At 34.6% G+C, this 24704-nt stretch overlaps 1 protein-coding gene across 1 annotated transcript in view; it reads left to right on the top strand.

Annotated features, from left to right (window-relative positions):
- ZFPM2 (zinc finger protein, FOG family member 2) overlaps positions 1-24704 on the top strand; it is a 447763-nt gene that overhangs the window by 123081 nt on the left and 299978 nt on the right. Inside the window, exon 3 of the mRNA XM_045560954.1 lies at positions 487-588. Coding sequence (XP_045416910.1) covers positions 487-588 — 102 coding nt within the window. The remainder of the gene's footprint in view (positions 1-486; positions 589-24704) is intronic.

Here is a 24704-nt window from a genome sequence, read left to right as displayed (position 1 = left end):
GAAAGAAGACCAAGTTTTAGCAAGCATGAAGCTGGGGAAAAATAAAAGTCATCTTCAAAATAATCTAAATTCAACCCAAAACATAAATATGTATTACCCTAAGATATTTAATTTTTTTCTGTTGTATCTTGTCTTTATAAAAATTATAAGTTGGAAATAAGTGAGTTAAGTTTTTCTATATTGAGAGTACTAGAAAAATTATAAACTGCTGTTTGATTTTATTCTTATTAATAACAATAACTCCAAAGGAAATTTTATATGAAATGTTCTTTATTGTTTATAGTACTTTATTTGTTGATAACTAATGCTGATTTTCTTTATTATGAAGCCACAGTAGATATCAAAATGATTGATCATGGACGTTTGGCAGTATGATGACAAACCTATAATTAGATATCTGGTAAGAACATCCCTCTGTGAGGATTTGAATGTGAAATAGAGGGCTTTGCTCATTTCTCTTTCTCTCTCTGTGTTGGTGTTTTCCAGGTGAAAATGAAAGAATCCAAGAGACAGCAGAATCAGATGGGGACACACAGTCAGAGAAACCAGTGCAACCTGGAACTGAGACAGATGACTGGGATGGACCAGGTAGGACAGGAAATTTAAAATTCAACCATCTGTTGCTAGTAGTAGGAATTCACATTCTTTTTCCTTAAACATAGTTAGCTTGCAAAAAAAAAAAAAGTTTTTATGTGTGCTGGTTATATGGGAATTTAAATGAATATCATTATTTTAAAAATATTTTTATATTTTTGTTAAACAAACTACCTCTGCTTGAAGCCTCCATTATTTTTTTCTTTGATACTCATATAGAATTAGTCAATTCTACTTTCTTTTTCTTTGAACAGAGAATCTTTAAGCTATATCCAAATTCAAATTGGGCACAATTTGAAAGCTTATGAACAAGTAAGAAATATTAATCATAATACTTCAAAGAACTATCACTTTTAGTTTAGTCATGTTGTAAATCATAGATTGAACCTCAATATGTATTTAGAAACAGAAAACACTTAAACATCCTCCCCTTTTGATTCAGTGTGTTGGCAACATTTTCATTTGTATGAGTAAAATTAAATTTGATATTAAAGATCCTGACATTTATTCATTTCAAGAAAAACACTGATCGAAATACTCAAACACTAATATAATTTATAATTTTATGTAAATACATAATGTTCGTAAGTACTCTGTGGAAAAAAACATCTTTGTATTTGTTGCCAAGTAATTTACAATTGATGGTACATTTATAAATGGAGACTATTATGTCATAAGGTTTAAGGATATAAGTGAGTTTTGAAATAGTTTTAGCCATAATTTTCAAAGCAGTAACATTTTTCATTAAGAAAGATCCCTATATTTCAATCACATTTTCACCCTTGCATGACTTTGCAAATTGCTGTCTGCTGTGCGTGAAGAAGAGAGGAACTCCAGCAGTAATTTTCTGAAACCAGCAGCTGGAAAATATAATGCAAACAAAAATGAAGATACAGTATATCTGATTATTATGATGTCATTTCTAATGTTATTCATGATATACACAAATGTTTGTATTCTGTATACTATAGCATAATGCTATACAAGATTTTAGATCAAAATGTATTATATTTAAAGTAACCGCGCTACCATGTTTTAAGACTTTGAAAGAAAATACAGACTTCTGGCATTTTCACCTATTGCATAATGCTTCTGTCTTCTCAATGTGAGGAAGAATTTCCTTGACTTAAAAAAAAATAGGAAAGAAATCTTTGAGAAATCTTAGTTTTGTCATGGGGGTGACAACTTAAAAAGAGTGGGTGAACTTTATATCTGACATTTATTTATGGAATTAAGTATGTATATGCTATTTAAAAGATTTTTTTACATTTAAAATTAGATTAAATGGCCTTTTAGATATGCCTGCTTGCAAAGAGGTAGAATCTATTAATAACTTGCTCTCATGATGGGGCATGGGGGGCTAGGTTTCCCCTTTGTTTATACCTGAGCCCCACAGCTTCCCCAGTTACTTAGGAGTAAGAAAGCAAATTTAGGGCATGATGAATTGCTAAACACATGCTGCACACCCAATGACACCTTTTTCATAAATTTTCCAAAAATAAAGTTATATTATTGGCTAAAAAAAAAACATGGGGGGAGAGGGTGAGCAAGGTAAAGAATGATTCTGCCATTCAAGATGAGATTTTTTTTTTCGATTTTCACTGAAATTTATTTTAGGTATTTGATTTCACGTAATTTTGTTTACTTCATACTGGTGAGAATCTTTACACTCTTTTCTAGGGCACATGTGGATATGTCAAAAGCTTAGGGGAAAATGTGTGTCCCTAAGCAGTTATGCTTACTAGAAAATTTTTTCTTTGTGTGCTATAAAATCAATAACACATTTGTCTCTATAGGTAATTGCCAAAAAATGGGTTTTATTATTGTGAAACCCCTTTAGTTGAGGTTGATTCATAACAAAAGAATACCTCTTAAATATTTATTACTTTTCAAGGTAGAATATTGCTGATTTCCTTCAATAGGGAGATATAGGAGAAAGTAGGGAGCCATTTTTATATTTTTGCTAATGCAAGAATAGTAATTATTTCAATATTATTACTCAAATTTTTGTTATTCACACAACAGTATTGGCACTTTCCAACTGTATTAAGGAGAGAAAATTATCCAGCTTTTAGTGACATTTTCAAAGCATGAGAGAAAATGAGCTCTGGATTCTTTGATATAGATTCACATTCTGGATTTGACACTCATTAGCTGGGAGAGTTGACAGATTGCTTAATCTCTCTGTGGCTATATTTGCATCTGTAAATTATAGAAAATAATATTAACAACTCTTAGAGAGTTAAATCAGATCATACACATAAAATGCTAATGATCATTGTTATGCCTTAGGAATTGTTGAATCTTAAAACAGAACCTTTAACAATTCTTCCTAAGAGTTTTTAATGCCCAGTAGTAAATCTGGTACAACAAAGGGTAATACTAATTTAATTTGAGTTTTTGTAATACTAATTTAGTTTTGAGTTTAGCCACAAATTATTGGTTAAGATATGAAATCATGAGCCAGGTGTGATTTCAAGGTCTCTTAATTTTAAGGCCCTCCCACTCAGTTCTGACAGTCACCCCAAGAGAGACAGTTTTCTCTAAAAATAGAACAGAATCAAAGGACTAGGAAATTATCTAAAGAATTTGAGGCATAGAGTTGACATCATTTAAGATGGATCAGGATTTATCTTATTTTTAAAGAGTTTGATGGAAGACGACTCCACAACCTTTCTTAATGGTTCAACTCAATAATGAATCAACTCCTGTCTGAAGTGTTCTATTTTTATCAAATGCAAATTCCACAGTGTAAAAATGTTTTTTATTCTTATTTGTTATTCAACTAAAAGGTCCACTTAGCAATCGCAGTCGCTCACACCTTTGTTAGCTCTTATGATTAGGTGGAACCTAAACAATCTTTAGAAAAATTATCTTGCATGTAAACATTTCTATGTGAAATTCTTTAATGTTTAAATGTTTGTGATTGTTATTTAAATATTCCTTCAGGTTCCTATGAATCTTTCACAATCTGAATAGACAACTAGACACACACTAAGCCAGTAAGGTTCAGGCCAATACAAAAGTCATTACCTCATTATTTCAGTATTTCACACGTCTATTTTTAAATTTCATTATTCTCTCTTGCTTTTAAAAAAATTACCCTAATACTTCCTTGCTTGGAATATAATTTATATAGTACTTGATTTTGACTATTCTGCCTTCTTGTCTGTATTTGCCTATATTTTACATATATCATTTATCTTATTTTTAAGTAAACATCTCTATTGTTTCCTTAGATCACCCTCACAAGTTCTTTGGTTTACCAATATTCTTATACATTTAATATTCAATAAATACTTACCATGCATTTATTGTTCACTAATAATTATGAAAAGTGCTAGGGAGAAGTCTAAAGGTATAGCATGATGCTGTCCGCACTCTCCTCTTTTGATGCTGTTTCTCTCCCTCAGCCTTCATTAATTATTCATGTACTGTATTTGGGTCACTGACACAGTAAGCAAGCATCTCTTAGACTAGAATGTAGAACATGATTGAAACTATAGAAGAAAGTGTGTGCAGTTTAGAGTCAGACAGATCTGTGTTTACTCTCACATGCTGGCTCTTACGGCCTTGTTATTTCTGGCATGTTAAACAGCCAATCCTCAGTTTCCTTTTCTTCAAAATGGGAATAATAATAACTAGCTCAAAACACTATTATAAGGATGAGTTTTGAAAGAGATGATGTTTACAACATATCTAGTGTAGAGCTTGGGAGAGAGTGGGACTTGCTAAATGACAGTGGCCTTCCCTTACCCTAGGACCGAACTTTGTTAAACACTTTTCAGTCTGTTCTCTCAGACTGCCTAACAGTTGGAATATTGACCTTATTTTGAAAATAGTGTTTACATCCCTAGCTCTCTCTTCTAAGAAAATCTTTAGAGCCACATTTTGTGGCGAAATATGGAGTGCTGACTTACTTACTTAGATTTAGGAGGAGATTTGGGAGAGAGAATTCAGATAAATCTTTTTTTTTTATTTCAGCATATTAGAGGGGTACCAATGTTTAGGTTACGTATATTGCCTTTGCTCACCCGAGTCAGAGCTTCAAGCTGTCCATCCCCCAGATAGTGCGCACCATACTCATTAGGTGTGAGTATACCCATCCCCTCCTCCCCTCTCTCACCTGCCTGACACCCGATGAATGTTATTACTATGTGTGCACTTAGGTGTTGATCAGTTAATACCAATTTGATGGTGAAGATAAATCTGTATAAATCTTTCATCTACCTCCATAAAACAATGACCTTAAAAATCACATCTTACATAAATTTTAAGTATGCTAATTTTCTGAATTACTTATTAAAATGTAGTTACTTCTTTTTACACTTGGGAATAGTGAATAATTTGATTTCTCTGATATGATATTTAATGAATCTAGGTGTTGCCATCAGGCTTACAACAGGTATAATCGAAATGTCTAGAAACTCTAATAAAGGAAAATATCCTGTTACTCAAATGTACAAATAGGTACATATTCCCCCAATTAATGTATATTAATGCAAACATAAACAGATATAAAATTTTGAATGCCGGGCATGTGCCTAGAGTCCCAGCTACTGGTGAGGCTGAGGTGGGACGATTGCTTGAGCTCAAAAGTTCTAGACTGTAGTGCAGCACGCTGACTGGGTGTCCACACTAAGTTCAGCAACAGTATGGTGACGTCCTGTGAGCAGGGGACCACCAGGTTGCCTCAGGAGAGAAGAAACAGCTCAGGTTGGTAATGGAGCAGGTCAGCTCCCCTGCTGATCAGGAGTGGGATCACACCTGTGAGTAGCCACTGCATTCCAGACTGGGCAACATAGCAAGACCCTGCCTCTTAAAAAAGATTTTTTAAGCAAGCAGTTATTTAGATTCTTTGACATAGATTTTCAAGTATATACTTTTGTATATATAGATTTTAATATTTATATGTTAAGCCTTGGGCCATTTCAGTAAAAATAAAGTAGAAAATCAAACTGTCTTGATGATTTGATGAATTAATAGAATGACATTAGGAATCTTTTTTGTATTATATATTATAGAACATTAAAATTTTCTGCTACGTTGATAAATGGAAATCAGAGTATCCATCAGAGGTAAATTATTTTTGGGTAGTATGAGGAGTGGAGAAAACCAAAAACATTTCCTCTGTTTATATCTTGGCTTTGCCACTTATTTATTATGTTACTTTGAATAAGCTATTAATACTCCAAGGCCTTAGTTTCATTGTTTACAAAATTGGGCTAATAATAATAACTACCACATTAATGAGATATTACAAGTAAAGCATGGAGCTCAATAAGTCCCTCTTAATATTACTTTTATTATCAGTTTGGCAATTGTGTCATAGTAGTCATCACACGGCCTTACATGTGATACGTCCTCGTTAAACATTAATGCAGTGAGTTAATTTTACAAAATGCGTTTGCTATGTAAAAATAATCACAAAATTGTGTTTACTATGTTCTGATTTAAAACATGATTCAATGAAAGAACTTTTAATGTAAATACATTTTCAAGAATAAATGTTCAAGATAAAATCAGACATGTGTACTTGTTGCATCTGGACTAAAAATTGGTCAAGAAATCTGTAAATGAGTTGCTTCATGCCATCGTTGTTCAACATATGAATACATGTAGATGATAGACTAAGTTCTGCTTTGTGCCTTAAATTAAACTGGGAAGATGGGGAGTGTTTTGCATAAAGTGGAATGGTAGTTAGAAGACCACCGAGAGATAGGAGCACACACTTAATGGTACAGTTTTTTTTTTTTTTCCCTCTCTTTACTAGTCCAAAGAAGGGCTTGAAGATTACAGTTCTGATTTCGTTTCCTTTTTGATTGGGAAAATGTGGTAGATATAAGATCTGGGAAATGCCATTTGAAGTAAATTAACAGAAACCTATGAAACATAGTTAACCATAGATATGGTCTGACAGTAAGAAGAATATTGTGAGAAGTGGAGGAAATCCTAGAATGACTGTGTATTACTCTGACAGTGAATTGGTATTATCTCTGCTATCAGATAATGCAGTTATCATTAATTTTCGCATTTGCATTTCAATCTTTGGAAGGAAATGACTCTTGCCGGATGAAGATAAGAGCTCTGTACCACTATAATGAACCATCATTTTATCTCAATGCTTTGTGTCCATATGAAAATGAGGCAGGGAGGAGTGTGTGTGTGTGTGTGTGTGTGCCCATGTGTGTGTATGTTGGGGGCTCAGAAAAATATTATAACAAAGTGTCAAAAATTGCTGTAGACTTTTGAGCCCTTTATGAAACAAGAGGGGGTAAAAATAAATCTTCTGTAGTGTAGTTAAGTGGATATCGGATTAAAAGATGAAAGCCTTACTCTTTGTAGAACAGAATGTCACATGAACATGGTAAAAAAAAGTTCTCTTTATTTTATTTCCTTACTCTAGTTTGCACTCTCATATAGAATTAGGACATACATAAATACAGGTAAAAGAAAAAAAAGCAGGTTGTTTGAAAAGACAGTTAACATCTTGAGCTGTAAAGAACTGCATAAAGTATACCACTTTATTATTACTATTTTTATTTATACTTCTTCAGCTGTATAAGAATGAGAATTAAGTATATTTAGACAATGGCTTGTTTTAGAGTTTGCAAACAGTTTGTTTACACAAGTTTAATTGAGAAATTTAGTTAAAGGATAATGAATTTGAGATTAATTTTCTTTGGACTTTTCCTTGCAATGAACTTTTCATCAAACATGCTACTGAAAAATGGATACAATATCAAATTTTATAAATATATTATGGTCCCCAAAATATATAGCACATTCTTTTCAGCCTTACACCCTGCCCCCATGGCAAGCTTCCTTAACTAAACTACAATTTCCATCCCTCCTTAAAACTTAGTGATTGAGGCTGTTATGTGTTGAGTTCTGTACCCTCCAGATTCTTATTCTCTATTACCTCTAATGTGAAGTTCTTTGGAAATAGGATTGTTGAAGATATAATTGGTTAAGATTAGGCCATACTGAAGTAGGGTGGGCCCCTAATCCAATATGACTCGTGTTCTTTGGGAGACACAAGGGAATATGCCATGTGGAAATAAAGACAGAGACCAGGGTAATACTCCTACATGCCAAGGAAAGCCAAAGTTTGCCAGTAAATCACCAGATGTTAGAGAGGAGGATAGGACAGATTCGTCCTCTCCACCCTCAGAAGAAACCAACCCTGCTGACACCTTGATCTGGAACTTTTAACCTCCAGAACTGTGAGACAATGTATTTCTGTTATTTAATCTACCCAGTTTGTGGTACTTACTATGGCAGCCCTTGCAAACTAATATAGGAGCCCCAAGTTAGAAAGGAACCACATGGGTGGTCACTTGTATGCTTGCCAGATGTACTTCTTACTGTAATTGTTAATTGATTTTAGGTATCATCTAAATGAATGAAATATGTTCACAAAAAAGATATATTGTTTCCATGGAAACTTTCAAAAGACTGAATAAAGGAAAATCATTAAAAACATCAGATATGGGCAAAAAAATTTTAAGCATTTGGGAAAAAAAAATAAAAAATATTGAAAGAAACTTCACTTAGACAGCTTTGCGAGAACTTTTATACCCTCACTCCATTCTAATGAAACAAATTTGAAATCCTAGATGAAGCATTTGAATGTTGTTTATTTAAATGAAACACCAATCAGTTGGTCTATATACAAATAAAAGATCTAGCCCCTATATCAAAGTTAGATGCTTTTGTATATTATAAATTAAAATATAATGTTTATAATGCTATTTTAAAAAATAATTCCATGGTTTGGCTATTTTGATAGCCAACCAAATAAAATAACTGATCCCCCCAGTTGTGTCCAGTACTAGGGCTTTTACTCTGTTTATTCCCACTGAGCTGTATTTCAGCTTTGAATTCTTCTCAACAGGGCACTTCAGGAAGACACTACTAGTCAATAGGAATCAGCATATAAGAAACATCTTTGCCATCCCTTTTATAACCTCTTTCATTAAAATGCATGCATTAAATATTTATTTTGACATAGGATTATTGGCATTGATTATTTTCTTTGACTCAGTGTTGTGCCCTGAAAATATACATAAAAATATGATTGACTCTTGTATCTGGAAAGCTGAAAGAAAGAACAACTAAACCTTGTAATTATTTGTGTTTATTTTGTCTGATTCAAAAAAGGATTTAAGTGGGCTCAGGAGGATAAGTAAAGGTCAACACAGTGACATTCATTAGAAATCGTTTTGTTTTGTTCTGGTTTTAAGAGACAGGGTCTGGCTCTGTCATGCAGGTTGGAGTGCAGTGATGCGATCATAGATCACTGTAACCTTGAACTCTTGGGCTCAAGTGATTTTCTGGCTCAGCCTCCCAAATAGCTGGGACTACAGGTGTGCACCACCATTCTGGGCTAATTTTTAAATTTTTTTTGGTAGAGACAGGATCTCTCTATGTTGCCCAGGATGGTCTCTAACTCCTGGCCTCAAGCAATCCTCCTGCCTTGGCCTCCCAAAACACTGGGGCTACAGGGATGGGTCCCCATTTCCAATCTAGAACTAGTTTAAACACCCAGAAATTAAAAATAGGTACATAGTGATATACACACTTGATATTAATGTGCCACAAATTTGGAATTAAATTACTAGAACACTATTTATAAGGTCAATATTGATTGGGTACACAAGATAAGATAAATTAGTTGAGGCAAACATTTATGTTTTTAACTGCATATTGAGTTATCAACCATAAGCAACCTGTGGCTGGGGCCTAGGATACATAGCTGTAAATAAAACAGAGTGGTCTCTACTTCAGAGAGTTTATGCTCTACTAGAAGGTGAAAATTGTAATAACAATGCTTTTTTTTTTGAGTGCTTACTGCATATGTGATGGTGGTTCTATAGAAGTAACGTAAATGATATCATAAAAACCATATTATCAGTGGTGGGGCTATCCCATTCTGGAGGAAAATAATGACTTCTATGATGAACAATCATTTTTAACTTAATTTGTTTTTATTTTTATACTTTAAAATGCAATGTTTCAAATATGCATAAGATGAAGAGTATAATGAATATCTGTGTAGCCATTACCCAACTTCAAAAGTTATCAACTTTTTGCCAATCTGACATTATCAATTACCTCTAAAATTTTTTCTTGAATATTTATAGCAAATCCTGGAAATTATGTCATTTCTCTCATAGGTGCTTTGGTATGTCTCTCTGATAAATGAAGACTTTTGTTTTGGGTTTTATTTTTTCTAGATAGGGTCTCACTCTGTTGCCAAGGGTGGAGGGCAGTGATGTCATCATAGCTCACTGCAACCTCAAAGTCTTGGGCTCACAGGATCCTCAAGCCTCACTCAGCCTCCTAAGTAGCCGGGACTACAGGTGCATGCCACTATGCCAGGCTAATTTTTCTATTTTTTGTAGAGATGGGGTCTCACTCTTGCTCAGGCTGCGGACTTTTGTTTTAAGCATGCCCACAATACCATTATAACACATAAAAATATTCTTAATATTGTCAAAAACTCAATTCATTTTCAAGTTTCCCCAGTTACCTGAAAAAATGTCTTTATGGTTGGTCTGTTGGAATCAGGATTCAACAAAGTTCCATATATTGGTTGCTATGATTTTCAAGTCTTTTTGAATGGATAGCAGTCTCTCTCCCCCAGCATTCACCCCCAACATACACTTATTTATTGAAACCAATTAATTAGTCCTGGAGTAATTTTCACATTCTAACTTTGGTAGATTACATCCTGGTAGTGTTGTGTAGCATGTTCTTCTATACTCCACATTTCTTTTAAATAGGTAGGTAAATCTAGATCTTTGGATAAATTTAGGTTTAATATTGTAGGCAACAATACTATGTACACATTGCTGGATGCTTTCTGTTGCTTATGTAGGCAAATAAAGACTGGATGTCCCACTTTTAGTGATATCACAGTGTATTAGGTGGTTTAGGTGTTTTCAGCCTGGTCCAGTCTTTGTAAAGTTCCTGATCAACTTTTCACCTAATAATTATTGTCAGAATCCATTATATCTATAGGACTTGCAAAATAGTTGTTTTCACATTTTATCATTTCTTCCTTATGTATCAGCTGAAATTATTATCTTATCAAAATCTTCCTGTTATCCACTATTTGGTTACCTGTAAATACTGTTCATAAAGAAAAGGGAGGATAAGTGCTTAATTCTTTCTCATTATTTACCAATTTTCAGGATAATGAATCAGTGTCCTCAACCTCCAAAAGTGACTGAGAACTCAGGTGGTTTCTGAGACATTTTGACATGAATAAAATAGACTTTGATAGCTCCTTTGCCTTCTGGCATCATGGAATGTCACAGATTCATCTTGTTGGTTTTTTGCTCTAAACCTGGGGTCAGCCATTTCTCCAAGGATCCCAGGTTCCTGTTACGGATTGTGCATCTCAAATCTGACAATCTAAAGTCCCAAATGCTCCAAAATCTGAAACTTTTTGAGTGTCAATGTGATTCTCAAAGGAAATGCTCATTGGAGCATTTTGGATTACAGATTTTATGATTTAGGATGATGCTCAACCAGGAATGCCAACATTCCAAAATTAAAAAAATATTCAAAGTCTGAAATATTTCTGTTCCAAAGCATTTCAGATAAGGAATACTCAACTTCTATTTAGAGACCAAAAACTAGGTAAAAGGAGTATAAAGAGTTAAATATTTAAGTTGAGATCTGAAAGACGAAAATGCATTATTAATTGGAGAGACAGTAGATTTGGGAGAAAGTAGAATGGCATTAGAATAAGGTAGGCAGAATATGCAGTATTTTCAAAGCCCTTGTCGTGAGAAGGAAGGTGAATTCAAGGCCACTGTGATTGGAGCTAAGAAAGCCAAACAAGAGAGTGGTATAAGATGAAGCTGGTAAAGTACGCAGGGTTCAGATTCTTCAGGGCCTGGTAGTCTGCAGTACTGTTATTGGATTTAAATTCAAGACCAGTGTGAAGACATGTTGTGCAGAGAAGTCACACACTCATATTTGCATGAGAATAAAAAAAAGAAGCCACTCTAACTGCTGTGTGGAGAATGGCTTAGAAGGACAATAGAAATGCAATGGTTTTATCAAGAGGTTAAAGTGGCTCACACTTCATATATTTGAGGGTGTGATTATATGAGGATTGCTTGGCTTAGGATATTTTGATGCCATTCACTGAAGTAAGGAAGACTGAAGGAAAGGCACATTCAAGGGGTAAGATGATGAGTTGGATTTTTAATATGTTGAGTTTTCAATTTCCTTAAGGCGTCCAAGTAGAGCTATTGAGTAGAACATCGGTCATATAGGCCAGGTTGGAGGAAAGGTCTGGTGTAGACATGTAAACTGGAGAGTCAGCAGTGTGTGTATGGCACTGGAATTCACAAGAGTAGATGAAATTGCCAGGGGTGGAAATATAAATAAGAGTGCTCCAAAACAAAGCTTAAAGAACTCTTTCTCTAGCGGAAGGATAGAGGAAGAGGAGTCATCAAGGAAGACTGATAAGCAGTGGCCAGAGGAGATGGGGAAAACCAGGAGAATGTGTAATTTTTTTTTTTTTAAGAAGGAGGGAGCTATGCCTGGGTTAAATGGTGCTAAGAAGTCAAGATTGAGATTTAAAGAGTTCCTTGAATTTAGTGACATGAAGACATTAGAGGTTTTACCTAGCATTCTTTCATGGAGCTTTGGTGGCAGAAATCAGACTATAATAGGTTGAAGAGACAGAGAAAGGCAAGACCATGAAATTAACTATTGTAAACAACCATCCTTGATCGATAAACATATAAAATAAATAAATTTTGTTGGTAAACGAATATATAAATTATTTGAACCTCTCTAAAACTATCTGTTCATTGATACAATTAGTCATTACCATTAACTGCTTATTTCTACCTAAGGATTTTCCAAACTTCTGAATTTAGAAGTATGTTTCCAGAGAAACTTGTATTCCTATATTAAACTATTCTGAATCTACTATCCATTAACTTTTCTACATTACTTAAAAAATGTTTTTTTGTTTTCTGCCCCTACCACATCTTCTGGCTTTCCATACTATTAATACATTTCTTTCATTTCTTTTAAATCTCATCATTTCAACCTTTGTCTCACAATAACTTTGGTTTACCAAACAGTTCATGATTTTCTTTTTTTTTTTTTTTTTGAGACAGAGTCTTGCTCTGTTGCCCAGGCTAGAGTGAGTGCCATGGCGTCAGCCTTGCTCACAGCAACCTCAAACTCCTGGGCTTCAGTGATCCTACTGCCTCAGCCTCCCGAGTAGCTGGGACTACAGGCATGCGCCACCATGCCCATGCCCGGCTAATTTTTTTCTATATATATTTTTAGTTGGGCAGATAATTTGTTTCTATTTTAAGTAGAGACGGGGGTCTCGCTCTTGCTCAGGCTGGTCTCGAACTCCTGACCTCGAGCCATCCGCCCGCCTCGGCCTCCCAGAGTGCTAGGATTACAGACGTGAGCCACCGCGCCTGGCCCATGATTTTCTTGAGGTTTATCACTTTTAATGTAATTGATATGTTAAATGTGGTAGTAATATAATATACAATATACATTTGTACTATACATTGTATATGGACTAGAGGTGTGCTTTCTCTTCCTTTTCAGTATCCAAACAAATAACAGCCGTATTTTGTAATTGTTATTTTGTTGTCTGTTTAACCTGAGTAGCACATTTGGACCTGGGATTATTATGTTTTTCTCTTGATAATAAACTCCTATACTTGTTTCTAAGATTGATACTTGGAGCTTGCAGCTCATTCATTCATAAATATAATTTGCATATGCTTGCCAGATCTTGTACTTCTTCCTCCGCACCTTTGTAGACCTACATTGAATTAATTAATTTAATTAGTTCACAGATTTATTGAAGAAGAACTATGCACTAGGCTCCGAGGATAAAAAGATGACTTAGACTACATTCAAAAAGCTCATAGTACAAAGGAGAAGATAGGCAAATGATGAGATAATTAAAATACTTTGCTGTGGGTACAGTGGTGCAAGCAGGTCAGTGTGCAGTAGGAGCAAAGAGTACAGGAAGGACATCCACTGCAAAGTGGGCTGGATGGTGGGAAATATGCTGGGGGACCCACTTGCCCACAGGGAGAAGGGATAAGACAGGATGCTGATGAGATAACACAAGCAATAATGATGTTTTCAAGTGACCCTAAGCAGTGTGATAAATTCAACTGGACCCACTTTCAGTTGTTATTGATTGATAGAAAATGTTTAGGTTTTTTGCAAAATCTAATTCCGTAGCATATGTTGTACTCTTGCTGTCATTTTGCCTGCATGGAAGCCTCCACTTTCCAGTTAGACCTGTTACCTGGAAGACACTATCCTTACCTTCACTGTCACACCTGAGGAAGGGAGAGACTCTGAAAGACAAAGGAGACTACTATTTCTGGGAGTCAGGATGGGAATTTGTTAAAGATCTGTTACATCTACAAGCTATTAAAAAAGCAACAATAGAAGAGTTTGTTATAAGGTCAGCAAAGAAAGCACAAGGAAACCTAATTGTATTATAATGTAGGCTGTCCCCTGGAAATCCAACAGCAAAGCAGGGCCCCTAGTTTCCTAACTGGTTTTTCCCAGTGTTTGAAATTGAGACTGGCTCTGCTCTTGGAAGCTCTTGGAGAGTTTGGGAGGGATAAGAAAGGTAGGCTCAAGGGAGGTAGTCTGAGCTTTCTTGCTAACATCAGAGTCTTTGAGAGAATTTTTGTGGACCATATCTTAGGTGTAGTTAAAAGAAAATTACAAAGTGCTGCATATATTCATTTTTTAAAATAGTAATACATTGTTACATGCAAGAAAGTAAAGAACATATTTATTGGATGCTAAATGTAAGTGTATATTTGGGCCACAACACAAAGAAACAAAAATTGATTTTTTTGTTTTCATGGGAGAATCTCTTGATGCTAACACAATCATTTCAACCGATTCCCCAGGTGAAAACAGTTTCAAACCTTCCTTATTGCATGGAATTTTAAGAAACTCTTTAGTTTTTCTCTCATTAACTTTTTTATACTAATCAATATTTTTACATTTTTTAATATCATATTAATAATGTTAACTAAAGTGAAAAGAGCAAATACACGAGTATATTCTAATAAGGATGGAAGCATGTTTTTTCCCACAGAATTAAGTAGGCTGTAAGCCGGAGGATATGAAAATGATTGAGTATCTGAGATTAACAATGCTTACTTTCAGTATGTATTTGTAATAAACAATGTATTACTTAATTTTATGGTATTTCTAATTATATTTTTTCTATAAAAGCAATTAAAAGAAAAAGCACAGACAAATATGAAAGAAAAGACAGCAGAAAGCATTTCCTTTCAAATGTTTGCTTTTTCAGATCCCTCTACCAATTTTGTCTTTAAATTAGATGTTTTCCAAGAAAATTATCATATTCCTCAGTTGAGGGCATTTTTCATTACCGTGTAAGTTGAACAAAAGGAAAACATTGGGTCCCCCTGCCATTAAGCAATAATTGTAGTAATGTGATTTAAGCAACAGTTTCTTAATAGGGTGATTGAAATAAAATTTTAAAAAATTATGCCTACCATTTCTAATACTGTAACTATTCATAGAACGAATATTCTTCAAACTGTTTTCTTATTATAAAAGTCATTTGAATGGCCATTCTTAATTATGCAAATATAAGGCAAATAGGAAGGAGGGCCTTCCAAACTGGGTGTGGGAGCCCTTTGTCACTTTGTGATGGATACTCCCATCCCTGTCTTGGATCTTGGGGATCTCAGAATACTGAAGATAGGTGGGAGGCTCATTTGCATATATACCCTAGGGGCTTTCTGTGTGGCAGTTAACCAATCAACTACTTCTCTCCCAAACTGGAGTGTGTGGTAGTCTGCTTGGGCTGCCATAACAGAATACCACAGACTGGGTAGCCTAAACAACAGAAATTTATTTTCTCACAGTTCTGGAGGCTAGAAGTCCAAGATCAAGGTGCCAGAAGGCTTGATTTCTGGTGAGGACTCTATTCCTAGCTTTCAGACAGCTACCTCTATGCTGTGTCCTCACCTGGCTTCTTCTCTGTGTGGGAGGACTCCTAGTATGTCTTCTGCTTCTTATAGGGATACCAGCCCTATTGGATTAGGGTCCTACCCTTATGAAGTCATTTAACCTTAATTACCTCCTTTAGGTCATATCTCCAAATCCAGTCACATTGGGGATTAGGGCTTCAACATATGAATTTTGGGGAAACACAATTCAGTCCATCACAGGGTGGATTGGGGTGGTAGTAACCAAAGTCAGATATCAGAGAAAAGACACCAACGAAAGATTTCTGGAATGCAGACAGAACCAGACTCAGCATTAGGGCGTTAGGTTTTAAAAGACAGAGCTATTTTCCCACCCTTTTTTCCTGAATCTAGACCCTCTATGGGACTCGCTAGTATTCCCTGAGGCCCTGTGCTGGGAAAGAGTGGCTGATCTGAGGTGTGCATGTGAATTAAGTGAGAGGAACCCTGCCACCTAAGGCGGCCACCATGGCAGGTTGCACAGGAGCTGAGCCTGCTTGGGTATCACCTTGGTAGAGAAAGAGAAACCATTGCCTGAAAAGGCTTTCAATCATGACACCAAGGAATAGAGAGCAAAACAGGGACTCCAGTGGCCTAACTCATCTTGGAATTTAAAAGTGGGGCTGGCTGTTGGGAATTTGGGGAATTTTTGAGAATTGGGTGGATTAAAGAAGGTCTCAAAAGCGAGAGGCTTTACTTAGAGCAAAACTGGGGAATTCTTATCCCAAGCTGACAAATGAGGGCATACAACTCACGGAAGAACATGGAGGACACATAGGGAGCCCAGAGGAGGAGATACCTCTTCTCTGAAAGGCCAGTTAAGGGCTCTTTCCTTAGTCAACATGGAAACATTCAACAGATGGAAAAAGAGAGGAGAGGAAAAGGTATTCCAGCATCCCAGGCAAAGGGAGCAATAACTCATATGGCATCGTATGGAGTCTGATATGAAGTGGGGTTAGGAGTGAGGCAGGGACTCACATAGACACCTAGATCCCAGCCTGATCGTTCTGATCAGAACACAGTAAGATTTGAGTAAAATGAAAGGTGTCAACATCATTAATAAGTATTTATGTTCACTGTGAAAACAGGTTGAAAGTAGTGGAGGAAATGCTTTTATGTTGCTTTCTCCAAGCAATGTAAAAGCAAGTAAAAGCAAGAGTTTTCTTATGTTTATAGGACCAAAATGAACTTTTCATTATTCTGTTAAAAAAAAAAGGTTTATCCATTTCAAAAAAATATTTTAACTACTTTAAGTTATTAAATTCAATAATTATTTTCATATTTTATATTAAATTTAAAAATATTTATATTAATTTTAAAAAGCACTCAATTATATATAATGCTCCTTTTCTTTGACATTTTTAACATGTTCATGTGGATTATAGGAAAAAATGCTTTGACTATAAAGAACAAGTAGATATTTTTTAAAGCTCAAATCATTCATAAAAAATCACAATTATAATTATGTGGCAAAATTAATTTCCTATAAAATAGCTTTTCTGTCTGGAAAATGGAAGCAAATTATTTTAGGAACTCATATAGCTTAAGGCTAACATTTCATGCCAATAATTCATGATTAATATATAGTGGAATGTTTTAGCACATTTTAAAATTAAATAAGAGGTTGTTAGTTAACTCAGCTTTCTGGGTTTTACTCATCTTTTACTTTTAAAGGTAAACATAGCAAAATGAGAAAAAAATTAAATGTCAAATATTTCAATACAAAAAATGAATATGGGATTATATTCAACTGTTACAAAAATGCATGAAATATTTCAACCATGGTTTAAAAATATATGATATTAATAATACTCCTAATTTCTTTTGGGCATTTAATATTAAATCTATATAATTTAAGACATGCCATCAAGCTGGGCTCATTGATAGTCATGTTTAGAAATCCTAAATCATTCAAATAAAAGGGCTTAACGGTAAAATTAGTAAATCAGAGGCCCTAAGGCATTTATTTTTCAGAGGGGTTATTCTCTTGAAATATCAAAATAAAAACTAGTCTGTAGAATTAATGTTGAGGTCATAGAACTCTGCTTTTGGGCAATGCTTCCACTTCTGCAAATGTTTTAGCTTTCCCTTTTCCATTCATATCTCTGGTACCTAATTATTTTGAGTTTACTGTATGCCAGTTACTGTTTTAGGCATGAGAGACACAAGAGCAAACACATTCTCATTATTTTTCCCCCATAACCACCCTAGGGGTATTATTCTCATCTTGACCAAAGAGGAAACTGAGGCATAGGAACATTAAGTAACTTTCCTAAAGTCACCCAGCAGGTAAACATGGAATTGAAATTAGGCAGCTGACTCCAAAGATTGGGTATACCACCATTTCATTTCTCTATTTTTCAAAACATTAGCCCTTCTTGATTGTGACACCTATTATTTGCTGCCATATTTTGACAATCCTTTACCTAACTGGAGTTCTGTCTTTTTCCTTCCCTAAAATACAAGCAAGGAGAAATATGTTTTATTTTTTCAAAAAAACTGTTTATTAAGTTTGATTTATAGTTAAGTAAAATTTTGAGAAATCTAAGCTTTCCTTTCTAGTGCACAATTTTTTGGTTACTGTGTTTAATTCATCATTTATCTGTCTGTATCCTGGAAAACACACATAGTAATCTTAACATACACCCACATTCATTGAGCACCCTGGCTGTAATCACTGTGCTTTATTTTACAGGTGAGGGATTTGAGGTTTTAAAAAGTTAGTAATATACTGAGAAGTGACTCAGCCAGGGTTCTAATCCCATTGAGAGTGGCAATCCATATTGCTGACCACTTTCCTTCAGAGGACACTGACTTTATTCTAGGCACTACATGAAGTGACACCATTAATTACCTCCTTTACTTCTCACAGTGAGCTAGAGAGTTTAACCCTGTTTTACAGCAAAGGGTGTTAAGTATTAGAACAGTTAGGTAGTTTACCAATTCTCATTGATAATAGGGGACAGAGTCAAGCCTGACCTTATGGTTTTCCTGACTGTGAGAGAGGCTGGATGAGGAACAGAGACCAAGGTCACAGAAGTCAAACTCCAGGGAAGGAAAGTGAGGGTAACAGGAGACACAGTCTGACATGAAAATTGCTTTCAAATTCTGCTCCTCCACTTAACTGCTCAGTAAATTCAGACAAATTACTTAACCTTTCTGCCTCTCAACTTTCTCATCTCTGCAATGGCAGTGCTATATACCTGTTTCATAGGGTTTGGTATTATATAAGTGAGCTAACTAGAAGAGTGCCTGGCACAGAGGAAGTGTTGCATAAGTAAGTTAATCATGGGATCATCATCATCATCATCCTTATTTTGTAGCTGGATTTTTTTTTTTTCTGTCTAACATTTGGTTCAACTTTCTTTCTTCTTCTAAATTAGATTTTTTAAAGTTTTGAGTGGCCAGAGAAATCGTTCATCTCTATTTTGTTCAGAAAATCAGGGTCTCTTATAGGATTCAATATCCTTGAATAGAATGAAACCATATTGGCTTCTGTCTTTCAGTTGAATTTGAGGTACTAACATATTTCAGAATGAAAAAAAATTAATCAGGTGTTTGCTAGTCATGCTTAGCTTCATTCCACAATGGATTTAAGGTGACTAATAAAAAACATGAAATATAAAATGATAGTATAAATCATTAAAGCAGATAAAAAAAAATGGATGGGAAAATAAGAGAGGCAAGGATAATATAACTGCATGGATAGATAAACTATAGAGTTCAGGATAGATGCTCAGAATGGGCTGAAAATAAAATATAAGCCTGTTCTTGTATTCATTTTTTAAAAATTGATCCACATTATGGGCAACTATATAAAAAATAACTTTTATATCATGCTCTTCAAAGTAAAAAAAAAGGATGATCACTTTTTAATGATTGATTATTGGTAGTATTACGATAATGACGTACTAAAAACTTGCAAATGAAGAAGAGTTAATATTAACTCAGGACAAAATATTTATTCATTTATCTCTAAACAAACAAATTAGCAAATAAATAAATAGCTAACTGCGGAATCTCATTCCTTCAGCCTTCATGTGTAGGTGAAATGAAAAGTTCCCTGTTCATGCAGGTAGTCTTTTGTCTCCTCTTAGTGAGGGAATGTGATGGAAATTTTTGACCTTTTAACATTGTTATTTTTTTTCCAAAATGGAAAATATTCTTATCCATTCTACAGATGACTGCATACTACATTGCCATTCTTTTCTCGTTCAAAATTCCCCATTTACTTCTCAGCTGCTACACTTATATGCTTGAAGAACATAGCCCAGCTAACACATTGTAAGTGAGCCATTTCTTGAATCAGCTAATAGTCATGAATTTTGTGAGGATATACATGCCAGGAGTAGCACAGTGCAAAATCCTCAATACTCTCCTGGGCCCTCTTCTCTGTACTGTTGTCTTTGGTTTTCTGAGGGCTTTACAGTTTTTCAGAATAGATTTCTTATCTCTCTTTCCTTTTCTCCTTTTCTTCTTGGAACTTACCTTCCACAGATCTCATCAGACATTCTCACTGACTTGTTGTCATGAGATCTCTATTCTCAATCTGTTTTCTATCTTTCAATTTTATGGCCCATCCAGAAGGGTTCAGTTCACTTCCTGAAGAAGAAATACAGAAGTGCAAAATGTTACCAAATCCTTTCTCCTGTGTTTTCAGAAAATTACCTTCACTGCTTTCTATTTTGTATGCTTTGACAGAAATTCCCTTTTAAAAAAATTAAATATACACTTATTATTTTAATAAAACCCTCACTGAGTATAAATGAATTTCATAGAATTGGGGGAGAAGTTTGCAGCGAATGGTAGATGATACTGCTATTCAACAGGGAACTCTTAATAATAGAGCAAATATGTAAGACATTTTTGCAGTTTTCAATGTGTAGGAAAATGATTTCATTAGAGGGAAAAAGACAGTGAGAAAAGCATCAGTCAGGATGTGGGAGAATGCAGGCTCCTGGTGAGGCCAGCAGAGAAGACAAACTAAGTGTACAGATGCAGATTAGGCCTCTGAAGATGAGGGTGTAAAAGGGATTTAATGGTGGGGTGGATTATAGAAATCCATGTAACAATGTTAAATAATTATAGTTCCAGCCGAGATCAAAGCAGTGCTGATTGAACGCCCTCAAGCTGTTAACATGAAGTATCTTGAAGGGGAAAAAAACCCGCCTCAGAGCTTGGTCAGACTGGGCAAACAATGTCTGTGATCTGTGGAAGCTCCAACTGCACTGAAAGCACCAATTGTGAGGGAGGAAAGATGGAGGAAGGAGCCTGTTAGGGCTGTTAGGGAATTTCTTCCTCTGGAGCTCACGATCTTAACGCTGGCTTTTTAAGCTGTTTGAAATTTCTAAAAAAAAAAAAGAAAAAAAAAGTCTACAAATGACCCTTTCTTTTAGAAAGTAAAGATATTCACTCAACCTGTATCACAGATTGTCAATGGGAAATTCTATAATTGATTTACTTACCATTCTTGATTTTTCCCTTTGAGGAAAATTTTACTTTCACCACATATACCAGAGTGATTATGACTGTAGGTAAGAATAACTGGAAAAAAATTTTTGTGGAAGATACATTTATCTGCAAAAGGAGCAAAAAAGTTTCTTGAATATCAAGAAAAAAAAAAAGAGAGTACTTCCATGTCTGTGGGCTTGATGTCTCTAAGACATTATAAAATATAAAATTATAAAACAATTGAAGTTCATTCTAAAATGGGATAGCCATTTAAATTAACCCCAACTAGAAGTGTTTTGGACAAATTGTGTGTAGAACTATATCCATATCTACATCTATAGCTATCTATTTATATATATATATACATATATTTACTTATTTTTATAAGGAAAAGATGGCAGCACAATTTTTATATCTTACAGATAAATCTTTTATTTATTTACAAAAAATGAAATTGTTTACTATTTTTAAGTCACACTAAAAATGCAAAGCCAACAAATATTAAACTAGATTTATAGAAATTATACTTCTAGACTTTATACTATCCATTTAAAAGTATATGGTTGATATATATAGTTGAGCTACATAGAGCAACATAAAGATTTGAATTATAAAATTGGAAAGCCCACTATCTGCAACTGTTTTTATGATATTCCAAATATTGTAGCTGGAATTTTACTAGGAGAGAATTAAAGCTGTTATTTCAGTAAGGTGCATGACATTTCTAGTACAATGGTAGTTTTAGGTTATAGGGTATGTGGGATTGAACTAGCTACCTCATATGAATTTTAAAAACCTTCATGTTAGGAGACGAACTATTGATCTAAGTGTTTTACATTAAGTATTTATGAATTTCTTAAGAAGTTGATAACTTCTGAAGGGAAAATTTGGATAGACAAAATCTGAATTATTTTATTAGATTAATTTAACAAAATTTTTCCTAATTTAAGCACATTTGCCTAAACATTCAAGCAAGGGTATTTTAAAAATGAATACTGCTGTATGTCTCCTTCTACTGTAGGAAATAATGCATATTAAAGAAAATGCCTCATTAAATCTGTATGATGAGTGGTTTAACTTCATGGCTTTTCTTAGGTAGAAGTTTTATGACATTACATTTAATTTTTAATATTTTAATATGGATGCATTTCCTTTGCCAAACTAATTTTTATTTTTATAGGGGTACAGATGTGTTAGCTCTAACATCTTTTCTCATCTGTGGAAAGCATCATTTCTTGTCCATAAAACATTATTTTAAAATCATATTCATGTAGTATTGGAGAAAATGATAAAAAATTATAGAATTGAACTATTTTAATGAACATATATTGAATAGTCTCAAAACAATTTTAAACAACAATAAAAACTTAATATATATTAAGATAATTTCTATAAGCTACCAGCTAATTATTAGTCAATTTTATAGTTTCCCACATATTTTTATGTTTAGGATGTCAGTGATATTATAAAGTTGGTTTTATATATTTAACAACTGAATAATTTGATTACTTCCATTTATTTTCATTGTGCTTTCTATTCACATGTACACAAAATACTTTTGCTCATCACTATTTACGTAGGTCCTTCTATACCACAGAGGCTTTTAATATACAGAAGGGGTTTATTAACTGCCTAAGTTACCTGTACTGAAATGTTGCTAATTTAGATTGTAACTTTAATGTTTTTGTTTGTTTGTTTAAAGTAATATTATCAGTACATACTTGAGACTAAATGCCAAACAAAATGATTTTTCAAATTGCCTTATTTTAGAGAAGTTTTTTTGTTCTAAGAGTATAGGAGACTTGTGGCTATAGATGAGTTCAGGACCAAACAAAAAGTCTGAAATTATATTAATAGTAGAGTGCAAAAAGGCTAGAGTGTTTATTCAGATAAAAATGAGTTCAAATCCTGGCTCAAGTTTGATTACTTACTAGCTGAGTGACATTGGAAATTTTGCCTAATAGCTCTGAATTTCAGTTTCCTCATGGAAATGATACCTACCTCATTTATCTATTGTGAGAGTTAAACAAGGTCAAGTGAAGCATTCTATGTATTTCTTCCCAGCCAGGCTGCAGGTGTGGGTAGATGGAAGACTCTTGAGAATGACCCAACACCTTTTACTGTTACAGGCAAATGGTAGCAAAGTTTGGGTGGAGAACTCTGACCTTGGGTCACACAATTCCTAAATATATTCCTTGTTCTAATACAACTTATTTTACCAAAGTGAAAATTACGAATCTTGACATGAGAGTGATTTGGGCCAAATTTCTTTATGTCTCTGATCCTCAGTTTTCCCACAAGCAAATGGGCATGATAATACCTACTGCTGTGCTGAAAGTGCCTCTTAAATAAAAGCAAGCACAATACAGATATACCTAGCACATACAGAGTTATTACTATTGCTGTTTTTTATTATCCCAGGCAAAGACTATTGGTAGTAACTGGCTTTTTAAAAATGTTAATCCCAGTGGGTTAGTAAATATTTATGAAATTTCTGTATACAACAGGAATTCTGCTAGGCATTGAGAATACTGTGGTCAATAAGACAGAGACATTGCTGGTCTTATGGAGCTTGCACTCTGCTGTGAATGTTGTTTAAAATCCAGTTCGTCAACATTATACATATCAAAGCATATTTCAACGTTGCCCATTTTAATTTGTAAGCAAAACGTTTGTATCCCAGTAATATTCTGAAATAAAAAGAAGAAAAACTTGAAGTCACATTTTCTTATTCCATTACATATCATACTGCTACAGCAATTAAAAGAATGTGATCATGGGGGGAAATATAAACATGTAGATAAATGGAAGAGAATATGGAATCCACAAATAGAACCATAAAAATAAAAGTAATAGAATGAGTCCTTGAAAAAATTAAAAAGAGTGATTTGGGTTTCATGGAAAGAAAAGGATGATTTGGCAAAAGCCTGCTCACTCTCAGAGTTTTTTTAACTTTTCTCACTCCTTACTACCCTCAACACCTTCTTAGGGGAGCATCTCTCATTTTCCCAGTACCACTTCTGTTCCCACCATCACTCAGAGCCCTATGTCATTGTTCTTCCTTGGGCTGTCGACCCCTCAGGGCTCCCTCCTTATCATCTTTGTTCAAGAAACCCTACTTCCTTCCTCAGCCTCCAGGCCTCCTAGTTGTACCACTCTCTTTAGCATTCAACCAAGCACTTTTCTTCAATTGTCACTTGATAATCTATTTCCCTCAGGACTCTTCCCAGCATTACTCAATATTCACCTGCCATTTTCTGTCTTTCCTTCTAGGGTACTTCTGTTATCCCTGCAATCTCATTGTACTTGTGGCCATCACCCTCTGTAATCTCATGCCCAACTCTGCCCAAGGAATAATTTCCTGCATCAAGTGTGTCAACTGTCTTATACAACCACACTTCATTCCTCTACATTACCCAGAATTGTTCTTGCACACTCAGAAATTCCTTTCTCCAGGTATAACCATCTGTGCATTTCCCTGGTACCTCATTGAGGAAAGGAGCCTGCACACCTCCTGGCTTTATTTGGGATATTTACTCAGTCCCAACTCCATAACCTACCATTTCAACATTACTATTACTAGCACCTTAGATGGCCTTAACCTCTGTGTATCTGGTTTAT

Source organism: Lemur catta, chromosome 9, assembly GCF_020740605.2.
Source record: "Lemur catta isolate mLemCat1 chromosome 9, mLemCat1.pri, whole genome shotgun sequence".
Taxonomy (NCBI): Eukaryota; Metazoa; Chordata; class Mammalia; order Primates; family Lemuridae; genus Lemur; species Lemur catta.
The sequence above is the reverse complement of the archived record's forward strand: the minus strand, read 5'-3'. Positions and strand labels throughout refer to the sequence as shown.